The sequence below is a fragment of the Camelus dromedarius genome, chromosome 6 (genome assembly GCF_036321535.1).
Source record: "Camelus dromedarius isolate mCamDro1 chromosome 6, mCamDro1.pat, whole genome shotgun sequence".
Lineage (NCBI taxonomy): Eukaryota > Metazoa > Chordata > Mammalia > Artiodactyla > Camelidae > Camelus > Camelus dromedarius.
The window spans coordinates 17,241,788-17,261,553 of NC_087441.1; the positions used below are offsets into that span (position 1 = coordinate 17,241,788).

At 38.9% G+C, this 19,766-nt stretch overlaps 1 protein-coding gene across 1 annotated transcript in view; it reads right to left on the reverse strand.

The window, feature by feature from the left end:
* GRM1 (glutamate metabotropic receptor 1) overlaps positions 1–19,766 on the reverse strand; it is a 349,171-nt gene that overhangs the window by 62,136 nt on the left and 267,269 nt on the right. The window contains exon 5 of the mRNA XM_010983731.3: positions 2,763–3,009. Coding sequence (XP_010982033.2) covers positions 2,763–3,009 — 247 coding nt within the window. The remainder of the gene's footprint in view (positions 1–2,762; positions 3,010–19,766) is intronic.

Consider the following 19,766-nt stretch of genomic DNA (forward strand, 5'->3'; position numbering starts at 1 on the left):
GAAAGAGGACTCTACAAGAGTAAAGGGAGTCTTTCTCCTACTTTTCCGGATGATCAAAACTTACCTGGAGTGAGAAGAGAGAATGGCACACTTGCAGCACATTATTCACCTCTCTGCTTTCTGATTTTTGGTTAATAGAGGGTTCTTATTCCTCCTGTTGCTGAGACACATCAGGTTGCTCTTGGAGTAGCTCTCTGAGTGATAACCACATGGGTATTCACTGCGGGCTGACAGCTCACACTCATCCCACTGATCAACGATACTAATCTACACCTTCAATATTTTTCCACTTTAAACTCATTATGGTTATACAGCCTGCTGTGAGTGAGTAGTTTCCTTTTTCATTTCCTCTAATCTTTCTGTTTTACTCCATATTACATGGTTAAGTCTCTTTATATACTTTCAACAAAGTCTTAAGTGTAACGCTAGCTTTAGGATATCTTTTTCCTATAAATCGGTTTCCTAAGACTTTTATTTCAACTTCCTCATTTCAATAAGAGAAATCAGTTCACACTTCATTAACATTTAGAAACTGAAAAATTCACAATATTTTGGTATAAAAACACACTTCTAAAAAGCTCCAAGAGCTGGAGGAAAAAATGCTTGAAGGTAACAAGGGAAAAACACTGACTTGCTAAAAAGAGGTCTTCTCCTGCGCTGTGTGTTTTAGTGATCACTGCTCTTTTCTCTTGAACCCAGAGTCTCTTCCTGACATGTTGGCAGTTATTTGGAGTATCCTTATGTGTAAATTGCAACTTTACAGCATCCTCTCAATGCATTAAGTTTATGTAGCATGATTATTAACTAAAATAATTACAAGAGGGACCAAAAGCATGAATGGTGGTATGACAGGACATACAAACAGTAGAAAGTGGTTGGAATAGAAACTGAACACAGATTAAGCTGACCAACTTCAAGCATGAGGAAATGATCCTTGAAGAGGGACCCAAGGGAAAGCTCATTATTTAAACATGCAATAAAAGATGGAGGAGAAACCAGCTAAACTTGTGTGCCTGTATTTTGGATAATTTACAAATAGAGAGAAGGGGAGGACACTCACACCTACAGAGTGTGGGAAATGCATCTGGCCCTGTCCTGGGCACATTGTGTGTGTTATTGCACAGAATCATGAAGGAAGGAAGGTTCCATTCCAAATCTAATCCTTTACACAGCCTGGTTTCCAGCAGAACCCAGGATAACAACCATGAGTTTAAAAGTGGGTTGTAGGGGGTGGTCAGTGTTCTGACTCTTAGGCCTACTTCTTCCTTCTGGTACCATTTCCTAAGGTGCTTAGCACCTGGAGCTTCCCACATGCCCAGATCTGGCATCATTCCCTCCTTCCCTCTCTCATTTTCATCTAAATCTGCTCCTACCTAACTGGTAGTTTGGAAGGAATCTGATAAAATCGTCGCTTTAACTTCTGACAATCACTTTTATCATTTATCCTTCCTTGAGCTGCTGGATTTTAACAGGGAGAAGCCACTCGGGCCCCACAAGGCACTCTCTAAACATAGAACTTTAAGTTTATATGAAAGAGATATGTGGGTAAGTTTTTAGAGTCAAATAGTCTATTACAGTACTTTTGAAATGCCATTAAGAAGGTTGCCAGCAACTTTGCCTAATTTTAGGATTAGCTAAAAGGCAGCGTGTTGTGGCAAAAAGATTACAAGCCTCCGATTGAGACCATACTGCCTCTACCAGCTACTCTCTGGGTGACTTTAGATGAGTTTCTTAGTTTCTCTGACATTCAGTTTTATCATCTTTAAAAGAGGAAAATAATATGCCTATAGAAATGAGGATTAAATGATTGGATGTTCCATTTGATCACAACATATGCTTTTCTAAACTCTCATTCTGCAAAATCATGTACTGAAAGATAACAGGGCCTATGAAAAAAAAAAAAAAAAAAAACAACCAAGACTGTGGGCAAACTGCAGCAGCCAAACTGAGTGCCTTTTTTTCTTTCCTGTTGCAGGTCTGAATTGTTACCCCACTATTCTGATTATCCCTTGCCTTGGAAAATCCCCATGAGTGAACACAACTACTCTTCACATTGATCCCATTCTCCATGTACCAAGTACACAAGCTCTGACTGGAGTTACGAAAACAAGTGCTGCAGAAAACACTGTATATAAAGTAACTTGGGGAAAATGCATACAGTTAGTTAGATTTAATTCTTCTTTGCTTCTTGATTAATTCTTTGGAAGCCATAGAGACTCGAAAGCGATGCCAGATGGAAAATTCTTTCCTTTCTTGTTCCACGAGACGTGTTAGCAGGAACATGAGTTAGCCTGAGGAAGGGGGTGCCTAGTGGGACTTGGCTTCTTCACGTATTAAGCTCTGTAAGCAGGTGTGTTATTAAAATATTCCACGACCAGTATGGCATTGAGACCAATCCATCAGGAAGATGCTGGCCTGGTGTCAGCAGTGCCGGGGGGGCTCTGCTGATCTGACATAATCTCTTAAGTTTCTTGGCCTTGCAGGGGGGTCACAGGCATGCTGAGGGGAGAGCAGGGAGGATTGCTGGGTAGCGGGTGGTGGCACTGGCAGGATGCAGGAGACAGCGTATTCACCAGTAAGTTTTTCAATGCTTTATAATGTAATTTCCATCTGACATTAGCCCTGTCCTTTCAGCTGTCCAGTTGTATCTATCCTTGTGGTGCCTAGAAACCATGGAACCAAAGGGAGCCAGAGCATCCACCTGTCTGGCTCAGGGAAGATAACAAGGTTATTTGGATCCATTACGGAAAAGACTGCTTTACCTTCCAGGAGCATCCCCTTTCTCATCAAACCACACCTCCTCTCCAGACACGCCGACGAACGTGGACTTGATAAGGAAGTCCAGGAGTTTGCTGCCATCGATGGGCTTCATGGCATCGCAGAGGCCCACGTGGCCGGGGCAGAGGGCGTGGTGCATGTTCTGCAGCCCGTGCGCCATGGCGTAGATGGCGTTGATGACAAACCCCATCTTACTGTCCTGGACATAGTTTTCTTCTAAGCTTTCATTGCCTGTAACATAAAAGCAGATCATGATGAGGTTGCAGTAATGAAGTCTTTACCTGCATGTTTAACTCTCAAATGATTTTCAGGGCTCTCAGAGGAAGGGGAAGCCAAACCTACCTGTTCAAGCTTTGTATTTGTGACTAGCTCTAGTGTATTCTACTGCAAATAGTTTATTCCATTTTATTTTCTGAATTCAATAACGGCTTTATAACATGCAAAGCAAATGCCATAGAGGTGCAAATAAAGAACTTTCACATATTGCAATGAAATCCTTAAGGAGCAATGAAAATAACTCTTATTCCCTCTAGGTTCCCAGAGACTTATATTAAAAAAGTCTCCCTATGTCACAGTACTGAAAAAAAAAACCATTTTTTATATCCTCTGTAACAATCCACAATCCATAGTAAATCAGTTTGTGCATTATCTAAACCTCAATATTTTCTTTTGATGACTCCACTAATTTTATCATCTCTAGGGCCACAAAAACCTAGAGTAAGAAGACGAACTAGGTAGTATGAAATTTCTCCTTACATATGGTTGGCAGTACAGAAATATCTGAATCAGATTTACTATTAGAAATTCAAATAAAATGTTTCTTAATGTAAGAGTCATACTGCACATTTAATTTTAACCTATAGCTTTTACCTGTGAACTTCAAAAACTCTGCCATCATTTCTACCTATGCCACAGGTGACAGCCTAAATGGGTCACTGGACCCCAAGGCTCCTGGTCTGGAGAATAGCAGAGAGTATTTTAGGAAGTTAGAGAGCTTGAAGTGTTTAGAAGAAATGGTAAAGAGTTTTGACTTTGATGTTGAGCTTGAGATGAAATAAGACAGTTCTAAAGAGTTCTATTTAAGGTTAATCTATTTAGGTACAGTTGAAAATGTTAAAAAAAAAAAAAAAAAGATACATGTACATCTACCCTAAGAGTGAATACAAAATGCCCAGGCCAGATTGAAGGGAGGAAAAACTCATCTTCCAGTGCTGCTTAAAAGGAGACTGTTAAAAGGGTGTTTTGCTAAAGTAATATTTTCCTAACTGAAAGAACACTTTCTGAGAGGAAATAGAAGTAAGAGAGGCAGAAAAGACATTTTAAAATCAAACTGCACAAAGTACAGAAAAGTTATATAAAGCAGAAAGCAAATATCCTCCTTGCAAAAATTCAGAAGTCATCAAAATAAGGTAATTTATGTTTGTCATGTGGAACCCCTAGGTCTTAATGTTAGTTTGCTTTCCCTCTTTTTCACATTAGGATATAAAATAGATAAATTTATGCCATCTGTCTGATAAGTTTTAAATGAGCCTTTAAAAACTGCCTGAAATCTCCAAGTGCTGGAGTTAAATGTAAAAGCTGTGAGAACTAGAGAAATTACCAGGAGTTAAAGAAAAGGAAAAAAAATAGACAAAAACTGAATAGCAGAATAACCTTTAATGCAGCAGCTACTTAAAGGGTTCTAGTCAATACGAAAGCCATCCACGTGAACTTGCAGCTATTAATGTCAACCCCAGGAGCAAACTGTAAGAAAACATGAGAATAAACACATAATGTTCCTTACCAAGTGCAAAGTTCCCTTTTAGGGACAAATCTCATGACTGCTGAGTTTGTTGTTTTTGTCTTTGTTTTGGTAACTGCTATTGAAGATGTATTATATATTTTAAAAAAAATGTTAGTGTCTCCAATACAAATTTCTTAAGCCAGGTTGTCTAGTGGATGCCTTACTCATTGGCATTGGGACTATAACTGGTCTTAGATTTTTCTGAGATCAAAGATTTCCATTTAATCCTTAGTTAGGGCTGTTACATAACTTACTGTCCAAATTAGGTTACTTCTGTGAGTAAAGTGAGTAATAATTATTCCATAAACACAAGTGTAAACAAAGAAAATTGGTCAAACAGTGACACATTTCTTGAGCCATGCTGATCTCTAACTGTATCTATTTACTGTAGTTATTATGGGATATATACATATAAAACAACACATGTAAATATATATACATTTATGTATACATATATAATAAATAACTAGTGGACTATTCTTATTTTAAACTAATTTTACATTTATCTAATTTTAATGGGAAATACACACGTTAATAATAATAATAATAATGGCTATGAACTTTTGTGTTTATTACATTCAAAACTCAAATAATGAGCTCATGAAAATCCTGCCGAATAGATATTGATCTCACCATTTATAAGTAAGGAAACAGCAATGGTATCAAAATGGTCCCTAGATAAGTTGTTCTTTCGGTAATTCAGGGGAAATGTGGGTGCAGATACAGAAATCTACAGAGGAGCCAGGTGACTGAGGACAAGGCGCCCTGCTGTGCACCAGTATCATTGTCAGGCTTTTTTGGGCATCCTCCTGGAATTATTCCATGTGTGCACAGCTCTTTCTCTGACTAGAATTACTGGCTCCCAATCTATTAACCCAAAATTATGACAAAGAAGCCCGTCCTGTCAGTATTTACCATAGAGGGAAAGAACCAGGAGGCAAGGCACGTGTTTTCAGGGCATACGTATAAGTCAAATCCCTTTCCAAAAGAAACACAAACAGCTTCTGTGTTTGTGTCAATCTGAACTGGTACATGTCCTTCCCTACCCTGTCATTCCGCTGGGTCTGCACCGGAAGCGGGTGCTACCTGCCATCAGTAAGAACTCTCTCTTCAGCTACTACCCCAGCTCAGGATGAACTAGCACACGGTTAGAAAGTCACCCGGATTTTACAGGACCATCTTCTTTGCCATAACAACTCCCCCAGGTGAGGTTGCAAAGATCTAACATCAAACAAACAGAATACATTACAGGTTTTCCTGTTCCCCAAAGATCCTATATTTTCGTGACCAGTGAATACAGAATCCAAACTAATGATATTGTCACTTGGTAGGCAGGTGAAAACACTGATTCCCTAGGGCTTAGTGCCTTTTTATAACACTAGTCACGGAGTTATTAGTGAGAAGGGGATTTATGATTCATTCTTTTTGTGGTGCATTAACTGTTATGGGCCATTAGGGTATCATTAACCCATTACCTTTTCTAATATACTAAATGGAATCAAATAATTGCGCTGACTGTGTTTATTTACCTTCAAAAGAATACCTGCCTAACTGCTTCGCAGTGGATTGTGAAAATAGCTACCTTGATTCTAAATAGTAATCTTGTTCTTACTGCAAAAGCACAACAAGGGCTATAAATTGCTGCCTGAGTGCAGCAGCCCACAGAGGCTCCACGGGGTAGAAACATAGCATGTACCTACTGAAAACAGGAACTCCATGGTTGTTGGGAGAAGGGTTGGCAAGTCTACCTGCCGCCACTTAGAACGGCTACTCGGCAGAATGGTCTAGCAGAAAGACCTCGGGACTAGGCACCTGAACTCCTGGGACCTGGAGGCAGTTCCGCTATAACAATCAACAGCGCATTTCCAGGGAGCTGTGGAGCTTGGACCAGGTCTAGACCTCCCTGAGCCTCCGTTTCCTAATCTAAAAAATACCAGAAGTGGATCAGATTGTCCTTCTGAAGATCTCTTCCCTCTCTAAAGTGTCCATGCTTTGCTTCTCCAATTCCACATTTATTGGTACTTAGCAAAGTCATTCACATGTATTGTTTTTTTCTCCCCAATCCTTGCAAAACTGTGTGAGATCAGTTCTATTATTACCACTTTACAAGCACGAAGATTAAAGCACAGAGAAGTGAAGTCACGACTGGGGAGACATGCCCTCCTTTCCTTTCAGTTGCTTCTTTGTGAAGAGACTCCTATTAAATAACACCCCAGGCCTCTTGTCTTACCTAATGGAAAGAGAAGAGTAATGCATTTTACTGGGGGGATTGAGAAAAAGAAACCTGGATTGTTCGGCTCAGCCTCTTTCCCTCTCATCTGGAGTCTTGCACTTGTCAGTTCTCAGAGTTCTGGTTGGTTCTGCAGCTTTTGGTAAATGTGGGCTGTAGCTGTCTAGCTGTGCTTTTGGGCAAGTATTGTGTGTCTAGTATGTAAAAGTCTATTGTGGCCACACATTTGATCCACGTCCTTAATCCAGTTTTTTGTTGTTGTTAACTTTTAAAAGTTTTTTTTTTACTGTTTTAACTCACATATGATGCAGAAATCTTTACAGTTCAATAAATGTTTACATATGTACATACCCATGTAACTGCTCTCCAGATCACGATATGGAGCATTTCCAGAGGCTTCCCTTTATTTAGAGCTTCCTTAATTTACCCCAGCAATGTTCTGTAATTTTTTAGTGTGCAGATTGTAGGTGTTTGATTTTTATGCTACTACTACAATTGATGTCCTTGAAAATATTTTTAAAATATTCATTTCCAGTACAGAGAAATACTATTGATATTTTTATTTTGGCCCTGTATCCTGCAAGCTTGCTAAATTTACTTATTGATTCTAATTTTTTATAAATTCTTTTGAATGTTCTACATATGCAATCATATTATTAATAAAACATATTTTATCTCCATCTGTTTCACTTCTGAGTCTACTCCTTAGCTGGATTCAAACTTGGGAAAGAAGTACATTGGCTGTCCCACTGACGTCCCAGAGATTCTGAATTCAAAGTCACACAGCTACCAAGGACAGAGGCAGTGGCCTCCAGGGCTGGACCTGGTCCCTGCCAAGTGGCCTATGCATGCAACAGCAGCCCTGCCCACCTGCTGGAACAGTCCTATAACAGACGGTGAGACACTGGCTAGCAAAAACAATCAGTCTGATGTTTATTTTTCTGAGTTTTTAGTAATATCACCTCAGTTTGAAAGTCCAAAGTGGAAAAATATAGAAAATAAGCTGAAAGAATGTTGAACCCCAGGAGAGTACTTTTGTTGATGCCTGTTCTATTTCATTAGTGCTAACCTACCACTATACATGTGGGTCTAGTGATGCTGTCTTTTCAAGTCTACACCCTCAGTATTAAATTCAAAATAACAAGAAACAAAACAAGTATTCTTCTATCTCATCATAAAACAAGGAAATGTTTTGGGAAACATCAGAAAACATAACTGTCCCTGGAGAAAACATTCTTCTGATTTCTTAGCTTTAGCTCTCCACTGCCTTTTTTATCTGACAGCATTTTATACTCAATACATAATTTGATACAATCTAATTCAGAGTGAAATAGAAAGAATTGTAATTATTTTATATTGTTAACATATCAAGCAAAGAAAATGAAACTCATGTTCCTTTAAATGACCCGAGTATTAGATTAATTGAGGGAAGATTAATCAGGTCATTTTTAAAATAATGACCTCATAGGACTAAAGTGCCCTCAATTTTTCTTGAAGTCCTGGACTGTTAAATTTTCTTTATCTTTTCCCAGGGAGAATTTGTGATAAGATTCACAACAGTCTAGCCTTGTTCATGCTCTAGACTAGAATCTTTGAATTTTTTGTGTCCTCTGACTCCGTATTTTCCTCTTTCCCTAAAAAGTACTCTCTGCTCACATCACAGAAAAACATGACCCTTCCATTATTTTCTATTCAGTTTATTAAAATGTAAATTAACTTCTATGTAGGATGGAAAAGAAGAAAGGAAGGATCATCTACTTGAGCCTGTTTTATCATCACTGTTATTATTAGCTGAATTTCTATTGCTTAAAACCACCTGGTTTTAACATATGTGAACAATACAGACATTTTTCTAACTACGTCATTATAATCTATTGTTAATAGAGAAATCCCCCATTGTATGACACAGGAACAGCAAGCTCCCTGCAAATTGACGATAATGTATGGGAAACCTTCAATTCCCTGAAAATACAATTGCATTGCAGCTAATTCATATTTCAGAAAATTATAGTGTTATGTGAAAAACAAATGAGGACAATCCCTGGGGTGTCTAAGTGATGCTGAGGACCAGTCAGCAGCATTCGGTGGAACTGCGGGGTCCTTTGTGTCTGTACGGACAGAAAATAAGGGCAGCTTGTCATGTGCCTTTGTCTTTATTGATCTGGCACAAAACAGTGTCATGGAGTTATAAACCACTCCCTCTGGAGCAACTAATCTTTGCAGGTCTGCAGTGAGCATTTGGCAGGTAATCATAGAGATGGCGTATGTTACAGAGAGCTGGCTGCTTCAGCCAGTGTGGGAAGTTAGGGTGCCGTTAAAATTCATCAGGAACCAACTTCTTTTTCAGCGACCTGCTGGGTTAGAATCCTTGCCAAGCTTATTCATCTTGGCTTCTTCCAAACTCTAAGGAGTCACACCCATGCTCATAGCACCATTTCTACTTATTGTGGGTGACAGAAAACATGCTTCCTTTTACACATAAAGGGAGTTCCATGGTTTAATGCTATTATGGTCCAATTTTGAGTTCTTGTCAATGGTTTGTCCTTTTTTGGTATCTCTAGCTTCACATTGTAGTCTTTACCTTGAGCTGGTGGGTCAGAGTGGATTTTCCAGAAATAAAGGAACTATTTGTGAAAACTCTACTTATCTCTGACCTATTAGAATCTAACATAACATCTCCTGGTAATCAATATAGGGTCTCGTTGATTACAAAATCAAACCTTAAATGATGTATGGAGTTAGCATTGTAAATCCCCTTTTTTGATTGACTTTCTGGTTAATACAATACAGTATTTATAACTTGGCAAAATGCTGTATATAAAAAGTACTTTGGAACATTTTAAAGGATAGCATATTCTTCAGCCTTTTTCCTGGAATTCATATGCCAAGTGGTAAAGCAGGAGCTTGGAACTGAAGCGTCCATGTTCTGCACAGATTCTGGGGGTTAAATATAGGCCACAAGGTTTATTACCCTGCCAGCATCACCTAAGAATGAGATATACTGTGGATTTTCATGTATGGTTCATTTCCCTGGGGCACTGTTAGTTGACATTTTACATTGATATTTTATGTAGACTTAACAGCCCATGTGGACTAAAACACTATTTGTCCCAGCGTTGCAATTGTTGGGATTTCTTGAATGACACATTGCCTTTTATGTGGTGTCTCTCAACAGCATCTTCTGAAAGAATCAAATTGGAATTCCTAAAGGCCTAATAAGAATAAGAGCTTGTGAGACTTTAGTCAATAACTGTCACAGAAATTAAAAGATTAGCTCCTAAGATTAACGTTGTCAAGTACATACAGACTCTTAGCAAGGTCTGCGCTGAAACAAACACAGGGTTCAGACTTTATGTAAACTCAGACTTTATGTAAATATGTCTACCACTCTGCTCAGGTTGTGAAGGGCAAATTTACAGAAACAAGAAGGCCAAATATAGATTCCATAAGAAGGGCTGTCTTGAGAGGTCACAGGGCTGATACAACTCTTAGCATTATATTCAGGAGTGGAATAGAAGCACTATATTCCAGTTGGCCGTTATTTATTATGGGGTATGGATTAAAAATTCTAAAATAGCTGTACACATATATATCAAAGTTGAAAAAACAAGTGACTAAGTGGATGACAAATGACGGAAGCTGAGGTTATCACAGTTGGAGTGGGGAAGGTTACTGATAAGCAAAGGGAAAAAGCTCAAAGAAACCAGGTACTGGAATTGAGGTAAAGACATCAATATAAATTTAAATTTAGCTTAATACATGTACTGCTGAATTAATAGAGAAATAACCACACATGTATGTTTATATGTGGACTGGTATATATTTTGTCCACTGAAGCAACAACACTCCGACAGTAACAAGCATACCCAGTGCCCAGATCTTGGATTCTAACAGCATTCCTAATAAAAGAGATTAGGATGCTTTTGGAGAAATAACTAATTGTAGGGCTGGGGCAGGATGTATAAAAGATACGCTGGAAAAATCTTGTAGTACCAGAAAATAAGGAGGTGCCTAAAAAATGAAATAGAGATATGTCAAAAGAACACAAGAGTCACTGAAAGATCCCCCAATAGCCAAATTGAGACAATTTGAGCAAGAAAATAAATAATATAGCATTGCATTATAAACCAAAGTATAAAATATAAATAGTATCAAGTCCAAACTGATATAAATAAAAAATAAATGGGGGAGAGACAAATCTACTGCACAGAAGAAATCCAAACAATTTATATAGATACTATGCCCTCAAGAAGGTAGAGCACAATTTCCCACCCCTTAAGTGTGGGATACATTTAGTGAATTGCTTTCAAAGAGTAGAGTACCAAAAAAAGGATATAGAAACAGAAACCCAGTAAATGCTGCATTAGCCAGGTAATCAATGTTAACATCATGAGTGATAAATTGATAGGATGTACTCTTGTGTTGAGGAAGACACTTCACCCCTGTGGTCTTCCTCCCAAAGCCCATAATCTCAGTCTGACCATGAGAAATACAAGCTCAAACTTAGAAGCATTTGACAAAAGTACCTGACCATTACTCCTAAAAACTGTCAAGGTCATCAAAAACAAGGGAAGTTTGAGAAGTGCCACAGCTGAGAAGAGCCAAAGAGACAAGAAAAATAAATATGATGTGATATTCTGGATGGGATCCTGGAACAGAAAAAGGAAAACTGATGAAATATGAAAAAATACAGTTTAGTTAATGTATAAATGTTGGCTCATTGTGGCAAACATAGCAGAGTGCTATGAGATGGGAAAGTGAGTGCAGGGTATATGAGGACTCCCTGATATATCTTTGCAACTTTTATTTAAAGCTATTCTAAAATACAAATTTTATTTAAAAAATATATACAAGCATTAGCATCCAACCTGGACTAGTGTCAGTTAATAAGAGGAAACATGATTGAATGCTTGCCATGTGACAGGAATGTAATCAGGTGCTTTACATATGTTATCTCGTCACCTCACAGTGAATTATAAAATAAGTGATATTACTATTTGCAGCTTACTAGTGGGAAATCCAAGGACTTGTCCAAGGTCACACTGCCTGACACCTAGCTGCCTCTAGAGCTCTTACTCTTAGGTACTACGTTGCTCTCTCTCTTGCTTTGCTGTAACCCGAGTGACACTACATTCAGGAGGCTCATAGACAGAAGTGGTATTTGATGCTGTATTAATAAATGTTTGTGTGTGCGGAATGAGATTTGACTTTGATTGTAGATTATATGTAACGTATGAAGAGAACGCCCACACATTTGTCACACTGTGAGGTTGTCCTGATTTATTTCATGTGGATGATGTCGATACAGAGGCAGGATTTTGCCTTATAGATGCTCTGCTCATTACTACATAGAGAAGGCCAAATCCAACTGACAAAAATTGTTCAGAAGGAAACCCATCACTAAGAATCAGTATTCTAGATTGTATGACCATCAGACTGACAAAAACCACAAGAAACTATTAACTGATTCCCCAAGGTATTGTCTGCACTTCCAGACTGCTGCAGGTCAACTCTTCTGGACACAATTGTTGTCCAAGCATTTAAAAAGTTGAAAGTACACCTGCTTCTAGGGGGAAATACCTACAGAAAGGTAACTTAAGAATCCAACTAAACAAGTGGCCTTTGAGGAAGGCACACAGTCTTTATTGGTAATATCACTTTGGAAGGCACAAAAGAAGAACAAACTTTGAGGAGGCTCCAAAGTATCACAAGGAACTCTCCCGAGCAGCACCCATGCTCGGCGCCTGTCGATAACCTAGATTGCTAACTTAGACTTCTGGGGTTAAGTCATTGCAAACTGACCTTGCTCAAGCTTATCAAACACACTCATCAAAAATGCACTTGTGGAACATATGGAATTTAGCATCTCTGAGGCTGCATTTCTGTGGACTGTGGGACTTTTTAGTGCTTCCTAGGATGCCAGGTGTTACACGCTTTTTGGATGATGCCTCAATCATGGGATTCACTCGGACTGAAATAACTGAGCAATGTATCAAGATTTTTCCCTGATGGTTTCTAGTTATTCTTAGATGAGGATCTGAGACAAACACAAATGTGGTCAAGATGATTCTTTGTCTACACTTATTCCCTGTTCATTTTTGTACTCAGATTGAACTTTTTCTAGTGTAACAAAGAAAATTACCTTCAGTTAGGACTTGGAATTTAGATAAAATCGGTGTGCCTCCCCATATTTCAGTGTACCTATCTGATTCTCAAAAGCACATAAACGAGTAGCCAACTCTAGAGAGAAGGTGAAGTTACAGAGATCTCGGCACCGGCTCACCACTAAGGTTCAAGACTGAGAGAGCAGAAATGATGGACAGGGTTTATCACGACCAAGTCAAGACTGAAAGAAGGGACAATGGATACCTGTAAATCATCATGAAGGTAGAAGCAATCTAAGCTGAAGTACTAGATTTATACCAAAGCCTATGTTATTTGAGGGCAATTCTGGTTCTGGATGTGAAATTCAGTGATGAGCAGAACTCTTTCTTACCCATGTATGAGTGTGTGAGTGTGTGTGTGCGTGTGTGCTTGCACATGCTTTGGGTTAAACAGCTGTGCATGTGCATTCAAAGCACTGTACAATTTTGAAGCCTGATACTCTGTGTTGTTCTTCAAATGAACTCAACAGAGAAGGAGGAAGCCTCCTCATTAACACAGGGCATGCTGAGTTGTCACAACACTCTGAGTAAGGTTAGAGATACAGCACTGGTACCCCTCCACTGAAAGGCAGCAGCAGAGGTGAATTCTACCCTTAACTAGAGATAAGAAGGCCAACACAGAGATTAGCTTGCTGGGAAATGAGCACTAGAACCAGGACATGTATATTTACCCAGTAGGTGCTCAGAAATATTTGGGAAGAGAAAACCAGGGAAGGGATTGATCAGGATGACCCTGCCACATTGATCAAATATGACAGCTTCTTTTAGTGATGAGATCAAAAGGAAAATCATTAAAAATATCTTCTCTAAGAACACTTGGCATTGATTTTTCAGCTGTGCCCCCTGAAAGCTCACAGAACTATAAAGTGAAGGCAGCAGTGATTTCTCTTTGCCTCAGTAACTGCTGAATCAGAATCACCAGGTATGCCTACAACTGCTCACACAGACTGGAGCCGCATAAAAATTTATTTGTGGAATTCTTCATGTAACATTGGTCTGGGGGAAAAGCAGATTTTGTGTATCAAGGGATATTGTGGTTTATTGCTGGTCTGTATTTCACCTGGCTTCCAGAATGTGATGGAGATACAAGCCCAAGTCAACTTTGTGGTGCAAAGAGCAAGGATGGCCGAGGGCTGTTTTGCTGCCAGAAATCCACCACAACACAACCCCTGTTCGTCTTGAAAATTGCAAAACCACCATCATCTTGTCAGAATAGACTCCATCTGCAATGAAAACATGCCTCACTCATTTTCGTGCAGTAATAAGAGTTATTTAGACAATTTCCTACACACGATCTAAATTATTCTCACAGTGAATGACTGACAGCTCAGGAACAGGATCCTGATCTAACAGAGGCTTAATTATTACTGACGGTTGTTAGAACACATTTAGGGACATTCAAATGGAAACCTATATGATGACTATAAGCTACTACTTGAGATTATTGAATACAAATGTATATAAATGAAGTGTCTATTTAACACATTAGTCAAATTAGTAGCTCTTAACATCTGTAGAAATAAAATAAGAAACTGTGTATAAATGGGTAAAAAAATGAAAGGAGGGAGTTCAGGCAATTATTTTAGTCAGAAGCAGTAAGGAAGAAAGTTCTTCAACTCTTCAAAGAACCAAAATTATGTTCACATTAAACTTGTGAACTGGTGCTGTTGGAAGAGAGGTGTTCAAGGCTCATGTCCATTTGGTTCTCTGATGGGATGAAGGGGAAGGAAGATGTCAGCACCTGGAATAATAGAAATGTTTAATAGTTTTTAGAATACAATTAAAATGAGAATGCCAGCTTATTCATTTAGGTTATCTAACAGAATAAGAATTAAATACTCCAGTGAATGCATTCTCATTCTGAAAATCACTCCCTCAGCCCTGCATGGTTCCATATGTCAACCTCTGTGTGTATATTTTAAAGAGTCAAATTGTGTGAGTCCAACTCCAAGGACAGGGATTGAGGAGAGAAATCAATTACTGTGGAATTACAGGGAAGCTTTATGCAGGATGGTGGGCATAAGACTGCTGTTAATCAAAGGTAAGACACAGAGTGAAGAAGGAGATGGAAGAAGAAGGGGCTTCTGATGTAGCGGAAATGCTGACAGAGGTGCAGATATCAAGTGTGGAGGAGCCAGTAAGTATCCACGCCTTATTAACTTGGTTTACGAAGACAACAATAATAATAGCTATTATTCACTGAACTTTAAATAGCCAGTCAGAGAGTTTTAGACTTGAAACAATGAGCCAAAGGACATTCCTGTAGTCTTTCAGGATAGAAGGCTCAGGCTTCTTCCTGGAACCATCATTCCTATCCAGGTCTTATCTCCTAGACGGTTGTCCAGTCCTAAGTGTCTATTTTTAATACACACAAATTCATGAGTCTTACTCTAAGCCATAGACACCCACGAAGTTCTGAGGAAGGTAGGTAAACTAAGTACACAAAAAAAAGCAAAGTTAATGTTTTACTATTAGTTGGGGTTTGGGTCACAAAGGAAATTCAGAATTGAAACAGGCCTCAGAGAAGCCTTGTTATATCTCAGCTTGTCAGACCCAAGTAATTTCAACCCTGTTCCATCTTTTCCATGCCCACTCGACCCCAAATTTCTCTGCTCTCCAAATCTCCAAACTTTGAGTTTGAGTGATATCATCAATGAAGAAGTCCACTGATGTCACACACAACAGAACTCGGTAAAATGGAGCCGTTACCTCCCACAGTAAGAATATAGCAGCAAACGGTTAAACAAACTGTGGTACATCTAGACAATGGAATATTATTCCATGCTAAAAAGAAGTAACTAGCAAGGCATCAAAAGACTTGAAGAAAACTTAAATGCATATTACTAAGTGAAGGAAGCCAGTCTGAAAAGACTACATACTATATGATTCCAACATGTGACATTCTAGAAAAGGCAAAACTAGGAGACAGTAAAAATATCAGAGGTTTCCAGAACCTAGGGGTAGGGAGAGGTGACTAGACAAAGAACAGATTTTGACGGCAGTGAGAATACTCTGTATGATATACTGTAATGGTGGATAGAAGTCATTATATATTTGTCTAAACCCGCAGAATGTATACCACCAAGAGTGAGTCCTAATGTAAACTATGGACTTTAGGTGATTATAATGTGTCAATTTAGGCTCATAAATTATAAAAAATGTACTATTCTAGGGGGAGTTGTTGATAGTAGGGTAGGCTACACATGTCTGGGGGCAGGGAGTATATGGGAGACTTCTGTACCTTCTTCTCAATTTTGCTGTGAACCTAAATCTACTCCAAAAAAATTAAGTGTTTAAAAATATGTTTACTAGAATTTAAATACTATTTGATCTGTTGAGGGTTAGAAATAAGAGAAGTTTATTACTTTTCCTGTTTGTACACAAATGTTTGTATCATTCCGTATCTGATCATTTTTTGATATAAATCCTTTGCTGTAAAACTTTTCAATCGAGATGTTTATTTTGACTCTTGATGCATATTAAAAAACTGTCCTCCAAAAAAATTGTACCATTTATTCTATCTTCAGCTCCACTTGAGTGTCCATTTTACCACATCCTGAACAATACTACATGCTATCATTTTGTAAAATATTTGACAATTTGAGAGGTACAAAATAATTCCTTTTGTTTTCTTTGGTTACTAAGGGAGAGTAAATCTCTTTCATTATTTTGAATTGTGTATTCCTGTCTATTTCTTCATTGTTTTAAATTTAAATAATGATATTTATTGTAATATTTTCAAGTAGTTATAATTTTTTCACTTTTGTGAATTTTGTTGTAAGTAAATACAAAATGTAAGTCTGATTAACCAAGTACACCACTCTGTGGAACAAGAATTTCCTGGCAGGAAAGCTGCTAGAAGCAGTGTTTCTGAATTTCTGCCATTGAACACAACCCCTCAGATCACATGGTCCTATGAGGCCAGGTCATGTGCAGTCAGCAATCCCAGGATCCAGGGAGCCGGCTTAATATCTCTGTCCCCTACTTTCTACGTTTAGTTCAGCGACTTTGTTCACTCTGTGCTGTGAACATTTTAGCAATATCTCTACCAAGCAAAGTAATTTTGCTGAAGCACACAATTTCATTATCAGTTTGCCATACACTGGAGTGTGTAATAACATTTGATGGCCACTCACGATTTTACAACCTAAGAGGAAACTTAGTAGAAATAAAAACATCCCTAGCATTCCTAATATCATATGGATTTCACCAGGCAGAACCTGGGAAATGAGAGGCTGGGAGAAGCTGAAACTGGGAAGTGGGCAGCCTGATCCCACTGCAGAAGACTAATTTGGAGGCAGAACCCTGCACCCAAGGAGTACTGCCTGGGCTACCATGTTACAAGTCTCTGGAAGGCATCATTCTCAGAGAACACAGTAATAATTGTACCCTGGGGCTGTGCAATGCAGAACCCCCTCCTAAAACTAGGGACAGAGTCAGGCAAATACTTCAGCAGGAAAGGGAGAACTCATGTTGGGACCTTGGAAATGAGAAGTAATGGAAGAGCCATGCAGACTCTTTCAATGGCCAAGTTGTAAGGCAGGATTTCTCTAGAAAAGGGATTGTTAAGAACAAGTATTTAAGGAACTGTGATAATATAGAAGCTACCAGGGAGGGGACTCAGACACAGAAATATACAGAGTTAGGTATCAGACTGGGTGATTCAAAGTGGGGAAATGATAAACCCAGGAGCCCAAGACTAGGAGAAGTTGGGGTGATTCTTGATTCTTGCTGAGCTGAGAGATGTAGCAGATACAGTTGGTGCCCTGCCCAGATCACCTTTACAGCCAGAATACACATACCACAGTTGCTGCCGTGTGACTGATAACAACCCAGAGCTGCCTTCTTCTAAAAAGATTTGCTCTCAAACAAACTAGAGATGCCTCATCAGGAAGACTACACCTACCCGCGCCCTCTGTGCCCCATAAAAGAACTCGGCCAATGAATGACTTACTCTGAAATTCAAAAAATTGGCCGGCCTCCTTACTAACTCTGTGCTTAATCTGTATTCCAGAGCATCCTCATGGGATCAGACTGGATCAGACTGGATCAGACTCCAGCTGAGACATTGCTAGCTTATTCTCCTGCCCTATCCTGATTCCCTCCTACTTCTTTTGAGAACACACCTCAATAAATTGTTAGCCAAAGAATCTCTGCCTCTAGCCCTGCTTCTCAGAAACTCAACCTAACTAGGACAAATGGCCTGTAATCTAGACCATTGCCACTAAACTCAAGATGGTAAAACTCTTCCCAGCTTTTCCACTCCATAGCATGATTGATAGTGAGGCACTTTTCTCAGTTATTATTAGCACTGGACTCTTTTAATGTATTTGCTAAAATGAAGATTCCTGGGCTCCATCATAGTTCTATTAAAAAACAAACAAACAAACAAACAAAAAAACCCCACCAATACTGAGGCCAGAGCATCCTGGGAGAGTCTCATGCACTTTAAAGATTAAGAATGGTGTCCTAGAACTTAAAGTAGGAAGAAGCTATTGATGGAAATCAAGTGGGTGGACAAATGAAGAGGAGAGGAATGAGGCTGAAGCAGAAGTGGAGACTTACTGCATAGCTAAAGCAGTGTGATGCAAATAAGAGGCATCTATTCCCAAACAGGGATTCAGAGCTGGAGATGCCTAATAGAGAATTACGTATCCTTTGTTAGCTGGTGTCACTTTATTGACCCTTAGGGCTCCTACTTATAAATAGAATGAGGCCTCCACTTAACAACTCATATGCATATAATGGCGATAGACTGAAACAATAAGCTAGGTGTTTTAAATCAGTTGGAAGAAAGGGCATTACATAAATACAAATTCTAACAACCATCAATACCTTCCTGGCTGAGTTTCAAAAGCACAGCCAAGTTTTAAAGCCTTACAATATTCATGAAGCTATAATGAACTTCAAGAGGCTTCAGATTTAATCTTCAAGATGTCAGTCAATGAAAAGTATTTCTTATTCAACTTCTAAATTATTCTTAACTGAAGGCAGATAGTATCTGCAACAAGACTTCTGCAACTGGAGACTTACATTTGCTCTAAGAGTGAGACTGCTTAATGGATAATTTTTCTCATTAAAGTTTGGTTGAATTCCAAAGGGAAAAAGATTTTCAAATGAAGAGAAATTCTTTACATAGGAACTTATGCAAGGAGGAGGTCTAGTCAGATATCACCAGAACCATGGAATGGTCTTGGGCTGAGAGAAAATAAAATTGTCAAGACAAAGTCCTAAAGCTTATGGTGATTTATTAGTGGGGAAAAAAGCATCATGGCATACTAATAGCATATGAAGATGCAGATAATGACACATTAGGTGATTTCCACCCCCTATAGCCCCTCTCATTACAGCCCATCTGCTGTAATCTCCCTGGGACTCTTCCACACTTGGCCAGACATAGGATGGTGGGAAGTGTATATGGAGAGAGAACAGCAGATTTGCATTCTGGTCTTAGCTTTTCCATGTTGACCAATGCAACTGTAAGTTATTAACAAATTTTGGCCATGGCTTCTCCTAATGTATTCAGAAGGATAATAGGGTCAAATTTCTAGACATTATATGAAAAATTTTACATAGTATTTGTGTTGTGTGGCTATGCACCAGACAGTAAACCTTTCTGGGTCAAGGTTCTTCATCTTGTACAATAAGAAGGAATAATCTAGGTAAACACCAACATTTCCAGTTTGGATTGTAAGTATGTGCAGAATGCTATACTAAAGTTAATCCCTTGGCTGAGGACGAGGCCACCCAGCTACCTGTGATTGTCACCGACATCCTGGGGACTAGCAAGAAAGACTAAAGAGCCCAGTTC